This window comes from Prenolepis imparis, unplaced genomic scaffold, assembly GCF_030444845.1.
Source record: "Prenolepis imparis isolate NDT839.2.m4 unplaced genomic scaffold, iyPreImpa1.0 SCAF_11, whole genome shotgun sequence".
Classification (NCBI taxonomy): domain Eukaryota; kingdom Metazoa; phylum Arthropoda; class Insecta; order Hymenoptera; family Formicidae; genus Prenolepis; species Prenolepis imparis.
In genome coordinates, this window is record NW_028141169.1 from 10,556 (window position 1) to 25,047 (window position 14,492).

The window sequence follows — 14,492 nt, forward strand, 5'->3', positions numbered from 1 at the left end:
ATTAAATTTGTTTATTTATTCGTAGGGACTTATAGTCTCCTGATAAATATAAATATTAATCTTCTCTGGACAAAAAAAGTTGCGAAATCCCCCCTGCTTTGTATAATTATAAACAAATAAAAAGAGTATTTTTCGAAAATAATAAAGCTTTAAGGGCGCGGGGAGGGGTTGAGAGGGGTTGAGAGGGGGAGGGGGAGAGAGACACATTTCTCGAAGTTAATCTCACATATTTTTTAATAGATTTGTAAGTTGACGTGTCTAATTATGAATAATAAGGTACGTACATAATTAGAAAAATCGGGGAAAAAAAGTGTCACGTTATATATATTACATAGTGCCACTAATTTTCTCTAGACTTCTCGTCATGATTGATTGCGTGTAACACATCGCGTAACGCATTCAACCGCAAAGACATTTTCAGAAAATAATACTTATATATATTGTTAGCTTACAAACTCTTTTAAATGAGGATAGCCTACCGCATGTAAACAGAGCATGTTGCGAACATGCAAACACGCTTCCATCTACGAGGCGCATTTTTTATAAGTAAGGTTCGTTTTGAAATAAAAAAAGGATCTCAACATAATTTATTATAGCCAAAAAACTTGTACAAGTTTACTTTATTTTTCCACATAATCATTATTGACTTTTATTAATTTTTAATATTGTTTCAACAGCTTTCTAATTCCATTGTTGTAAAAGTCTGCCGCCTCTGTGTCTTGAACCAGTTAATAACGCCGTGTTCTTTAGTTCGCCATTAAAAAATTGAATAGACAACTTTGTGAGGTTTTTGGACCAAATGTTATGAGTGACAGTAAAGTTAGGCAATGGTGTCGTTTGTTTAAAGAAGGACAAACAAATGTTCATGACGAAGATGAGCGTAGCGGTCGCCCAACGCAATGATGACAGAAAGTTTAATGGAACAAGTAAATACAAAAATTATTGAAAATCAGCGGTTTACGGTTTCAGAAATCAGTCTATTCAATTTCCTAAAGCGAACTAAAAAACGAAAAGAAATGCAAACTAAAGAACAGCATTAACTGGTTCAAGACACAGAGGCAGCGAACTTTTACAACAATGGAATTAGAGGAAGCTATTGAAACAATATTAAAAATGAATAAAAAGTCAATGATGATTATGTGGAAAAATTAAGTAAACTTGTACAAGTTTTTTGGCTATAATAAATTATTTTTATATGTTGAGATCCTTTTTTATTTCAAAACGGACCTTACTTTAAAAATGCGCTCGTATATATAATGCATTTCCGCATAATAATGACGTGAATCATGAGCAAATTCTGGCTAACATTAATGAATGAATGCAGAATCGAATTCGCTCATTATATAATGTTAAACAACATTTGCCGCTTTCAATGTTGGCAATCGTTATATATATATATGTATATGTACATGTATATAGTCTCACACGAATAAATCATTTCTATAGAGTAATGAAGAAAATATAATATGGTATATAATTATTTCAATAATAATTTTTAGACATAATTTATTTTAACGATGACAAAAAAGTTGATTCTCCTATAAATTATATTATTATATATTTACAATTAGTCTAATGTAATTAAATAATAAAAATTAAATAATACAATTTAAATAATTTATTGTATAAAATTCTTTTATATTATTTTTTTTAATTATTTTATAAAATTTTTATTTATATAAAAATAGTAGCCTAAATATTATAATATAATGAGCGATTTCCTCTCATTCGTACATTTATTTGTCCGTTTTCAAAATTTTCGATCAGTTATTCAATATCTGAATTCGACTCTGTTGTATGGCATGCCGTTTTTAATAGCAAACATTTTAAGTACAAAACTAAAAATAAATTTCTGATTTTAAATTAATAAAGAAATTATTCGGAAACATTATTATTATTAAAGACATAAAAAAAATTATTTAAAATGATATCAAACGTTAATTTTATCTTAACAGCATAGGTAAAGATAAAAGTTTTAGGACATTATTATTATGTGCTGACATAAATATAATTCATTTTTATTACATAGAAACAAAATATTTTTATTTTGTAAATAAATTATTAAAAATTAGAACAATTTTTTTATACACACATAAAAAATATACATTATCAAAATATTGCAAATAAATCTTACTTTTATATTTTGTAATTTATATTATATTGCATTTAAAGAATCGCAATTTTTCTTAAGACTATTTTTTGAAACTTTTATATTGAATGGAATATTATTTATGCTATTAAAAAGTAAAACGGTGTGCCATACTGTTGGGATATATCAGAAAAATTGAACTGACAGAAATTAATTATTGTATCTTTTTAATCTTAATAATCATTTTTTGTAAGCTTTATATAATACTCATGACTGAAACTTAAATACAAGATAGATAAATCATCGCGCCGCGTCGCATAGCGGTAAATGAAAGAACTAATGACTACAAAATATCGTTATTTTTTTATATTTTTGGAATATTGCTGTAACATTTTTCATGAAATATTACAGTTATATGTTCTTAAAATGTCTCTACAATATATTACATTGCAACTTGTAAGATTATAACATTGCTGTAATGTAATTTAAATGTTCTGTGATGTATGTGATGTAATATTTATGCTATGTTGTTGTTATTTTAAGATAGCTAGAAAATTATAAAGTAATATAACAATTATAAAGCACAGTTATATTGTGACTTGTGATCAAAAAAATTATATTATATTAATGTATCTAAAATATAACATTTGTTATATTGCGTGTTACTCTGACGTTATATAGCGTTTTATATTCTGTGTTTGCTGGGATAATAAATACATATATAAAAATATAATAAACACATATATTGTAGAAAAATTGTTTTGGTACTTATATTACACTAATAGCCACTCGAATCTGTGACGTAATCTCGTATCTTTCGGGAATATCAGGTAATCATCGCACTGGTGCATCCTATCGCGAGTTCGATAACGCGTAACTTCCTCCGCGAAGGTCGTCCGTCGATTCCGTTACGCTTGGATCCATTCGCGACTCGTAATACGTTCACTGAACTTGCTACGATGAACTATGCCAACAAGTGCAAAGATAAAAGAGGAGATGGGAGGGCAGTACATCTAGCTGCCGCGAGGCAGGATCTGTGATTAGCGAGATCTTCCTAATAAAAAGAATCAACGCAGCATCCCGCTACTGAAACAGTTACGATAAATTGCCAACGCTTTTTCCATTCGCTATCGATACGCGCCGATTTACATTACTCAATCGCTTGGATTATTATTAGTATCTTGATATAATCGTGAAATGAAAAGAAAATAATATAATATTAAGTGCGCAAAAACAAATAGAAGACTATACAAGAATGCGAGGATATAAATATGAATATAACAAAAATTAACTATAAACGTTAAAAATTAATAAATTTCTTGCTTTGCTAAAATGCCCGAATAACATAAACATCTAAAAAACTAATTATTTTAATTAAGTAAGCTATTCTTTTCTACTTGCACGAATCAAACGATAAATAACGAATCAAACGATCATCTCTTGAATTATATAGTCAAAGAGAAACTACAAGAGGATAAGCTACGAGGTGATACTTTGTATCAACTGGAAAGGATATGGGTAAAAGAAAGAGATAAAAATTTATTTGTTTGAAATTTTTATTTATTAATAAAAATAATAGATAGCACTTATTATAATTCTCACAGTCGACTATTAAATTTAAGATTTTTATGTCCCCACTGCAACTCGATTGAATCATGACGTCAGAAGATATGTATAATATTAGAATAATAATCTAAGAATACGTGAAGATAATGCACCGAATGACAGATGCAACGAGACGTGTAATATAAATTGCTGAGCGTAACGTTAACAATTGTGACAAAAAGAAAATTATAAATAAATGACACACACACACATGTATGCATGTATGACGTATGTATGTACATGTATGTCGAAAACTAGTGCAGCGCGAGACAACAATTTCGGACTGTGTATTATTTCTTTGTAAGGTCCGTGAATGTTTTTTCTTCTCCATCGCAAAGTAATTACGAAAAATTCTCTCAAATAAACGATCTTTTGGAATCTTCGCCAGTCAGCGCGATTGGATAGTTTCATTGAAAATGGTAGCAAAGATGAGTGGTCATTGGCCGAACGGTTTACCCCCACGTATACTCGCAAGCTATATAGAAGACCCCACAAAGAATTTCATCTTCAGAACTGAGAGTCAGTGTCACGGAAGTCTGCCAGAAAGTAAACTAAGTGAGTAACATAGCTTTCCATTCCTTTTGCGACTCGGATTATTCGATTAGAGAAAATTAATTGCTCGAATTTTTCAAATATTGTTTCAGATTAAATAAAGTTTCGATAAAGCTACTTTATAATCTGTAAATTGGTGTAATTTTATAAAATGTTTAAGTATGATGAAATTGATAATGATTATATATTATTAATCATTGATATATATATAACGCAGACATGCACTTTGAATACGTGTTTTATTCAAGATTATTTTTAAATGTGTATAATTTTAGATCCATTAAATTAATTAATTCTTTGTTATTGGAGTTGTATATATATTTTATTAATTACATGTTTAATTTAGTTATTATTACACTAAATAAATTTAATTCTATATATACATATATTTACACACACACACACACACACACACACACACACACTTCTAATAATTTTATAAATAATTTAGAATCTTTTTCTAAACGAAAATAATATTAATTTAAACCAATGCGCTAGAAAATTTGCAAAATATTTCTCTCCAATGTGTTCGTGTCTTATTATTATTATAGAATATAAATAAGTGTAATTATATTTATTATATTACATATTTTACGCTCTCCCTCTCTCTTATATATGTATATATATGTATATATATATATTTATATTATTAATTTTATTATTCACTTACTAAACCTTGCTCAGTTTAAAAATACATCTTTACAATAATTATCTTTTCTTGCAAATATTAATGAGAGAGAGAGAGAGAGAGAAAGAAAGAGAGAGAACATCTAATCCATAATTTTTATATATATAATATTTAAATAGCTTTTAGATATTTTTCATCAAAGTTATTATACACACACACACACACACACGTGTGTGTAATCTTTATCTATATCAATTTTTTTTATTTTATTAAAATTCGATCATTCTAGCATTGCAATCAGAACCATGTCATGATAACCTCGTAAAAAGTTTTCTGTATTTTGCAAGTTCTTTTGTATGGTTCTATCACAGGTAGAAAATGCTATCGTCAGGGGTGTAAGAATACAGTTAGAAACTTGTTTGTGATTTTTTCACCGTGGCATGTACCGTTTTCAGAAGGCACGCCGCGTATCGTATATATAATATACACACACAAATTTGTGTGTGTGTGCGCGTGTGTAATAGCGCTTATACATAATATACGTGTAGAATAAACAATTTTTTTATCGTATTGTTATAAAAAATTAATTTTTTTTTATTTTATTACATTTTTTATTTTATTTTATTTTTTTATTTTACATCGCAAAACCTTTGAAAATATTTATATAGCAAATGTTGTTTGTCGATTTTCAATTCTTATTGCCTCAATCTCATCGATTAGCATACCGGTACTTATTCTTTCTCTCACAGTTGCTTTCCTTCATTTATTTTTTCGCGGGCACGAGAACTGGTCACCCGCTAGCGATCGACAGTAGGTCATGACCGCCTTTTAGAATAACGGTACCTATCGGGTTCAACAAACCAGCATCGCCGGGAAGTGGGCTAACGAGCAATCGGGTGGTATGTTCGCGGTCAAAGCGACCTTAACCGCGGTGACACACTTTCGCAGCAGCATCGTGTTCACAGCTTGTATCCGCAACATATATACACCGATTTCATTCATTTCCGTCCATCATTCCGCGCGATCAAAATGAAGATCATGATTTGTATTATTGAATCTTGTAATATATATTCTATAAAAGAGACGGATAGAAAATCGCGCGAAACTTGTAAGATTTAAATCCTATAACTCGTCCGTAATGTTACGTCCGCGCGACTTTGCGATATCTCGAATACGCGCAACGCAACATATTACTCGCACACACATTTGCGCCGGGAAATAAACAAGGCGTATTTAATAAAGGAACTTGGTAACTTTAATAATCTTAGAATTATACAAAAGCACGTTAATAAATGTATTGAGAGACCGCACGACCATTCAATCCGACAGCTGTCAATTCAAGTCCGTCAATATGGCGCCAAGAAACAATATCGCGCCGGTTGTTAATAAACCAACTCCCTTGACGATGATCTCTTGGAAACGCTCAGGGGATGCAATCACGATGAAATTCAGGGACGTAACATTATCGAATTGTAAATATAAATATGAATAACGCCAAACATAATACACACATACACACACACACGCGCGCGCGCGCGCAAGATAGCGCATTATAATATATAAATTGATTTATCTCTAAAAGCGCAACCAAAACAAATCTAGTATATACATACGGTGATTAAATTATTTCGAGAACATTAGATACTACATGTACACATGTGTTTATTTCAAAGCGTTTCGAAAATTTCGAGACTTGGTCAATTTTTTTTTATAGAATTATATGGAAAAAGTATATAGGCAATTTTTTCAAAGTAAATATAGACAAGTATAAATAGATTCTTCTCGTTATTCTTAAAATTAGAATTATGCCTCAACAAATCCCGCATTTTGTTTTTCTTTAAGAGGAAAGGTGTTATGCGCTTCAACAATGTCGAAAAATATATTTCCATCATTTTTGTAGGAATTCATCATAAAATAGTGTTACTTGTAGCATTTTTCTGAAAGAATAAGAATAATTACGGAATAAGAATATAATTTTGAATAATATAATACTTTGATGTATTATCGTAAAAGCTTTTCTTTCTTTTAACGTGTAAAAAAATAAAAAGATAAACTTTGGATCAATTATATATTATACTCATTATACTTTATTATAAATTCAACTTTATTTGAATCATCGTTTCGTGTCAGAGCTGCTATGGCATACTTTCGTTTCTGAGTCATCGTGTTGGCGCATCTTCCGCTCCCCTGTCTTCAAAGGCAAGCTTTTAGTCGCTTTAACTTTTAAAATTTTAACATACACACGCGCGCGCGCATACCTTGAATAGAGGTGCACAATAAATAATATGTCCATAGTCCATATATACGTGTATAATAATATGATTCACGATAGTCGTAGCATATATGACAGAGGTAACAAACAAGTGCGACAAACTGTAAAAGAAACACACCATGTAATTTTATCTCTTATTGACATACGTGCGTATATACATATGTACATGTATAGATATTATAATTTTTACAGATTAGCTAATAATATAAGCTTATTCTTTTTACAGGAAATATATATCATGTTAAATACATTTTATTATTCTCTCTTTCTTACGAGTATATACATTGTAGCGAAGAATTCTTCTGGGAAGAGGAGAAAAAAGATTTTAAACATATAATAAATCTTTTCAGATTATATATATATATATATATATATATATATATATATACATTGAAATATAACAAAAGTTTTTTTGTCATAGAATGTCGTACAAGGAATATGCATCTTTGTGTTTGATTGCGCTTGTTCTGGGACAAGCTGCAACTTTACCGCAGCATCCGCAATACACTCAGCAATATCCACAAGAGTACCAACAACAACAGCAAGTCAGAGAGGATAGAAAATTCGCCGAAAAGCCAAATGCGATGAAAAAAGTGGCACTCGATGATCTCGAGGACATTAGTACTAATCAAATTCAAGTAAATTATACAAAATTGTATTCATGTATTTAATTTAATTAATATTATAATTTTACACGCATTTGTATTATACCATAGTGATCGAGAGGATAGATTATATATAGTCTCATCTTTACGTTTCTAATAGATCTCGGTTTTAATAGACTAAACTTTAAGCTAATTCGTTTTTCTTTCTACTACTAATATCGTATCCTTCGGTTTTCGCACACATACAGGAGGGTAGCGGTAGCGGTTTCTCGTGGTCCAATATGTTGGGTATGTTGATGCAAATGCTGCTGGGTCAGACCGGTGGTGCGACCGGACCCAGCAAGAACGAGATAGATGATGGTGCGACTACGAGTCCGTGGACCAACTTGCTCTCTGTGGGTCTTAGGGTTCTCACGGCATTATTGGGTGGACCCCAGCAGCCGGTGGATGGTATCGACAAAGTGGACAATCAGAGTAGTCCTATGCAGGTAAGTGAAAATAACTGTGATGTGCCATGTTCGACCATTTCAATTTTCAAACATTTTTTCGCGAGGTTTATCATGTCAATAATGCGAATCGGAGCATTATGTCGTGTCTCGACTATACATTGAATCAACTACTTTTTTTCAGTTTATTAGATTATAATTTGATATTAGCGACATGTTATAATAGTCGAATGCGAAAGAGGATTTTGCAACATGTAAAATTTAAGTTGAATATTGATTATATATCCGACACATTGAATGCTTTTATCCTGAAAGACAATTTTTCTTTTCTCTCTGTGACGAGAAAATGTAAATGACGCCAGAATCGGATTTATATATGTAAATTAATAAAGCAACTCGGGATATCGTATCGCAGAGTTGTCTATATATATGTATACATTATTACAAGAAATAAAATTGTTAATATTTATAAACAATTTATTTCAAATTCAAATATTTGAAATTATTATTGCTTTATTTATAATAATTTATTTTTTTAATATCCTAATCTTAATTATTATTTGTTTTAATATTTATCGATATTCTAATATAATGATTATTATTATTATTGAGAGAGAGAGGAAAACAGTCTTGTATTCACATATATGTAGTTTTTTTAGTTGTATGAAACAAATTAAATTTGTCACTGAATAGAAATTAGGAAATACGCATGGCTGCTTACGGTGAACTAGAGCTATTACGGTTGTACAATATAATTAGAGAAGAGAAGGAGAATGTGTTAAATAATTGTGATTGTGAACGGATCATTATTTTCACGCATTTGCGTCACACCATCTTCACGTTTTCTACACAATTTAATTCGTCTCACAGCCAGAAATTTGTCGGCGTTTCACCACGTTTTGATGAACAATTTCGCTCTTGATATTTGCGAGAATACCATAAGAATAGTTGGAAGAAAGAGCAAAGAAAAAGCTTGATCGAAACTTAATTTCAGAAAATGAGAAATTTAAAAAGATTTATACTTCAACTTACTTCACACACAGAGAGGTAATTACAGCTTTGTCAACATATTAGTAGAATTGTAATCATTTTCAAATTTTATTGATTCCATATTGATAACTATATGATATTATAATTACTAAGTTAAGTTTCTATACAAGACGGGGTAAAACTTATCTTTTTTTTTCAAGACAGCGTTTTCGCTTTATGCACTTCTCTTCCAGCCATTTCCAAGTCACTTATTTTGAATAAATTAAATATTCAAACACGACATTTGCATCAACGAGCTGCTCTCCTTTTCTCTCTCTCTCTCTCTCTCTCTCTCTCTCTCTCTCTCTCTCCCCCCCCACCCTCTCTTTCCTTCTTTTTTTCTTTTCTCTTCTCTTGTAAATAATTGTCGATCTAGACTTAGCGCATATGGCTGGTGTCGGTTGTTTAGGAAATTTTGACCGCGGTGCTGGGCGCATTTCTAGGACAGGGCAGAAACCCCGAACAGATTGCAGTAATGGCGAAAAATGCTTCCGAGGTTAGTACGAATTTATAAATGAGAAGATTCAATGAAAAGTTAAAATTCTTCATCTTGCTTTGGCGAAAACTACAAATGCGTCTACACATATATGAACATGCTTGTTCGATCGAGAATATGAGTTGAGTTGGAAAAATTGAACTAGTTTTATTATATCTAGTTGTCCAATATTCTTGTCGTAGCATTTACTAATCAATTTATGTGCATTGTTAAATAATGGCTTTTTAAAAATTGCTTCATGTGTTAATCCCCATTACAGCCCGTTTTGTATAATATTAATTCATAACACACTCTCTCTCTCTCTCTCTCTCTCTCTATATATATATATATATATATATATATATATATATATATATATAATTTGAGAAAGAAAGGAATTATATATAAAGAATAAATTTTAGACAACTTTATAATTTAATTTATTAACACGCTTTTACACTGACTTACGCTTTAACAAACCACAAAAGACTACAAAGGATTACAAAATACTGTTTCATGATTGTCTGTTAAAACTTGACCACACTTCAATTTCATTGTATGAGGTAACTATAATTGTAATTATAATATGTAATTATAATATATATTTAACAATGTAAATTAATTTCACGCATATGCGTGAAATCTGCACCGTGCTCTACTTACAATAGACCATACTTCCTTTTCTTCAAAATACATGTCTCTTTGAATAAATTCGCTTATATCTTTGCTTATCGTGTTATTATAAGCAGTTCATCAGCATAGTCATCAACCTGCTAGACGCTCTGAAGACATCGTTTTCTCATCGTTCCTTGACAGCTCGTTCACTCGGGAGGCGCGACACCATCTCCGAAGCTGCGATAGCGTCAATTTCTATGCTAAAGGTAAAAATATTATAAATAAAAATACTTATTAATAAATTTATCAATTAAAGTAATATATTTGTATTCTTTAAAATATATTTAGGAAATGATGGCGCTAAGAGAAAGTTATCAATATACATATATATACTCGTACAAATATTTTATAATAATTTTTATAATTATTATACGTGCGTGCGTGCGTGCGTTCGTGTGTGTGTGTGTGTGTGTGTGTGTGTGTGTGTGTGTGTGTGTGTGTGTGTGTGTGTGTGTGTGTGTGTGTGTGTGTGTGTGTGTGTGTGTGTGTGTGTGTGTGTGTGTGTGTGTGTGTGTGTGTGTGTGTGTGTGTGGTTTTTAGAATAATATCTTAATTATTCATCTCACATTCTCGCGTGCGAATTATATCATATCATTATTATATTTATTTATTTATATTCTTATATTATTTTACAACTATTTAAAATATTGTTAAGATTTTTTATAAATGGAACAAGACATCATATTATGTGATTATTATTATTATTTTACTTATTTAGGGACGAAAATATATCTCACATGTGTTTGTAATTCGTTTGATTCGCTAGGGCTACATGAGATCTGTCAAGTCCTTTAGCTACGTAGAACGTGCCGAGGAGGAAGGTCAACGCGGATGCGCCGAGAGAGCCCTTTGCGAGGCCAGCGCAGAGTGCATCGCTGACACGCAAGGCCCATCGTCGATCTTCTGCCAGCTTGGATCGTGAGTGTTTAGTTCGCATCTTCGTTAAATAAAGTCGAAGAAATTAAGTGTACACAATGTGTATGCATAACTAATTTAATTGTCCAGTGTTTCCTTTTTTTTTATAAATAGACAAACAGAGTTTATTTTTTCACGTGTTGGTATCACAAACTTAAACTCTCATCGAAATTATAACAATTTTGATCCATACAATTAGTTACAAATTGAACATAATTTCCGCAGATACGCGACAAGTTATCTCCTGCAGAGACAGAGTGGCGTCGGTTTCGAGGCTCTTTACGAAGCAGGACGTCGCGGTCGCACAGGCGAAGACTGCAGAACTCTCTTCATGGATTGCAATGCCGTATGAGAGCACCCATTCGTAGCGTTTCATCGAGTGTGTGGCTTACAATTAGATTCTGCAAAATCTCTTTGCCGATCGAATTTTTTAATCAGAATCTTTAATCCGAACAATCTGTACATTCGCCTCGATGATAGAGAATGATGCGAGAAACGCAACTCTATTGATTTACACGTTACAGACACACACACACACACAACCAAACGACATAAAAAATCTCAAAATTATTCAAGAAACGTCTTGAAGATTGGAACACGTCTTTCCCTCTAGGACGTTTTTTAGAGTTCTCGAATATTCAAATATATTGTTTATGTGTCAAGCACTCGACATAAGCGATCGACGCATTTCGATAAAATTTCTAGTGTATCTCACGCTAGAATAGAAGTTTAAGTTTAATCGACTTGACTGCGCGCGCAGGCGTTTAAGAAGCACGCCGAGCTGGGAGATTCACATGGAATTTTGCTAGCTCAACAGCTCACGACTGATCATTTTTTTCGAGGCGGCGAATTCGACGCACGTGTACGCGCTAAATGATCCAGTTTCGTAATTTCGACGAGTCGGTGTGACTTTATAGTGTTGCAAATAAATCAAGCATTCGATAGAGTTTAAGCTTGTAAAGGTTTTTCTCGCGAAAAATGAGATAAAACTTTCGGAAAACTTTCGATAATCTACTGTGGCTTCTAAAAAAAATGAAATCTTTCGATGAAATTTCACCTAATGAAATTCATCTTTGGTCGCCTGTCTATCATGCGTTTATAAATCTCCTATCTCGTATTAATGCCCAAATTTCGCCATGCGCTAATTATATAATTATATATATTTATTTCTATTTATTGAGCGTATTATATATACATATATATATAAGTTGTATAGTATCCTTGTTTGAAAGATTTGGAGCGCGATTTCCGGTATTTTGACAATCTATCTAGAGTACATATAATAGAATGACTATATAATTGTCGGTATCTTTCAAATTTCTAGTACACAATAAGATTTGCTCGACATCTGAGATACGATGCATTTTTCTTCGAAATATGATATATGCGATAGAAAATGTTGGCCGAATAGTTGTCGCAAGACCGGAATGCGATTTTGTCGCAAATTCAATTTTTGATGTTACAAGTACAGGAAAAAGAATTTTACGCCAGTGTTGTGTAATTTCCATGTTTCTATAGCCTCGAAAGTTTAATTCACGGAAATTATACAAGCTCTATCAAGATTGTTTACATACCGTATATATTTAATAATTAAATGTACACACGGTATGTATATATAAAGTATTATCGATAATAAGATTTTTAGAAACAGAGAAAGAGAAAGAGATGAGAGACAGAGAGAAAGAGGGAGGAAGACGCGCTTAGAGCTGTTGGAGAAACAGGATCGGCAAATTTGATGTGTTCGATGAGTGTTTGTTCAAATATTGCTATCATTTGCTAGAAAAAAAAGATTAACCTTGAGCGATATTATATTTAAGCCGGCGAAAAAATTTATTCTTCCAATTAATTCAAAGGTGACAAAAAATAATTTTAGTTTTTTAAATATGCTTTTTTTTATTTTATTTAGAAATTTACAAAATAAAATATATTTTAATCTATCTCACACATAAAAGTCAAAGATGTGAGAGAATGAAAATGAAAAGCACGACTAGAAATTATTGATGATATTGCTAATTTTTGCTAAAATGAGAAAAATATATATGTATTTGGTACTATTTTCAAAATATAAACTTTGCAAAATGTACATTTTATCAATGATAGTGTGATTGAATATGTCTCATTACCGAATGGTCTTCCCTATTTAACGTACATGTTAATATCTCAGGATGTTATATATTTTCTTTCTTTTAGCATCTCCATCATTATATATTCTATTAGCTCCTGTATATAAATTTTATATTGTATACATGTATACATATATATACATATATATATATACATATATATACATACACGAGGGTCGTTCATATAATATGCTTAGTTTCAATTTACTTCATTCTTTTCTTTATAAGCCTTTACCACACCCCACTGGTACGAACTTTATGAACAACCTACGCGCGCGCGTGTGTGTATTTATGCATGAGAATAAAAAGTTGACTTTGCGTCATTTCTCTCTCTCTTTTGTAATATCAATATGGCTGATTATATATGGCATAGGCATATATAAATTGTGCATGTATGTGCAATTCAATTATCGTATCTTAATAAATACGTACACCTATAATAAATGGCCTTATACTTATATATTTAGAAATATCTAGATGAAATATCTAGATGTTTATCTTGTACATTATCTATCCTTTTCCTTCACCAAATAATCTCTGTCTAATAGCCGAAATCTTTTGTATATACATATATAATAGAAGCAACCGCAAATACGCACATGTTTCAGCATTCATACTCTGTTGGTTAGATTGTTCAGCAACATTGTAAAGGAACTAATTTTAAATTGATCAAAAAAAATTGTACACGTTGAGAGCGCAATGTCCGGAAAAAAGGAGTACATACCCAATAAGCAAAATGTTAGCAGTATTGCGGCAGATTGACATCACCTGCGTCCGCATTATGAGCTTGTGTTTTGTCAGCAGATTCTGCTGACATAACATGACAACAGATTGGCGGCGGCAGAAACCGAGCAGATCTGTCAAACACAATCTGACAGCAAATTCGCGGCAGAAATCGAGCAGGACCTGCGCAGTTTCTTGCAATTTGAACATAAATATATATTAATAAAATTGAATATTTTTAAATAAATATAACAGAGATGCATAAGATGTTATCGATTAATTACAATTTTCTTTTCATAAATATGACATTTAATGTATAACATATATATGCTATATCCTAATAGTTATATCTCAT

At 31.4% G+C, this 14,492-nt stretch overlaps 1 protein-coding gene across 4 annotated transcripts; it reads left to right on the forward strand.

The window, feature by feature from the left end:
* The first annotated feature begins 4,207 nt into the window (after nucleotides 1-4,207).
* Nucleotides 4,208-13,839, forward strand: LOC145942762 (uncharacterized). 4 transcript variants are annotated; one of them, XM_083049769.1, is made up of 7 exons: nucleotides 4,208-4,249; nucleotides 7,568-7,784; nucleotides 8,000-8,239; nucleotides 9,636-9,722; nucleotides 10,448-10,582; nucleotides 11,143-11,294; nucleotides 11,517-13,839. In XM_083049769.1, the coding sequence occupies exons 2-7, from the start codon at nucleotides 7,569-7,571 to the stop codon at nucleotides 11,641-11,643; spliced, it is 957 nt and encodes a 318-aa protein (XP_082905895.1). In that variant the 5' UTR covers nucleotides 4,208-4,249; nucleotide 7,568; the 3' UTR covers nucleotides 11,644-13,839. The 4 variants fall into 4 exon arrangements, with proteins under 4 accessions (XP_082905895.1, XP_082905896.1, XP_082905897.1 ...); XM_083049770.1 differs by having other exon boundaries at nucleotides 10,451-10,582; XM_083049771.1 differs by lacking the exon at nucleotides 9,636-9,722.
* Nucleotides 13,840-14,492: the final 653 nt, after the last annotated feature.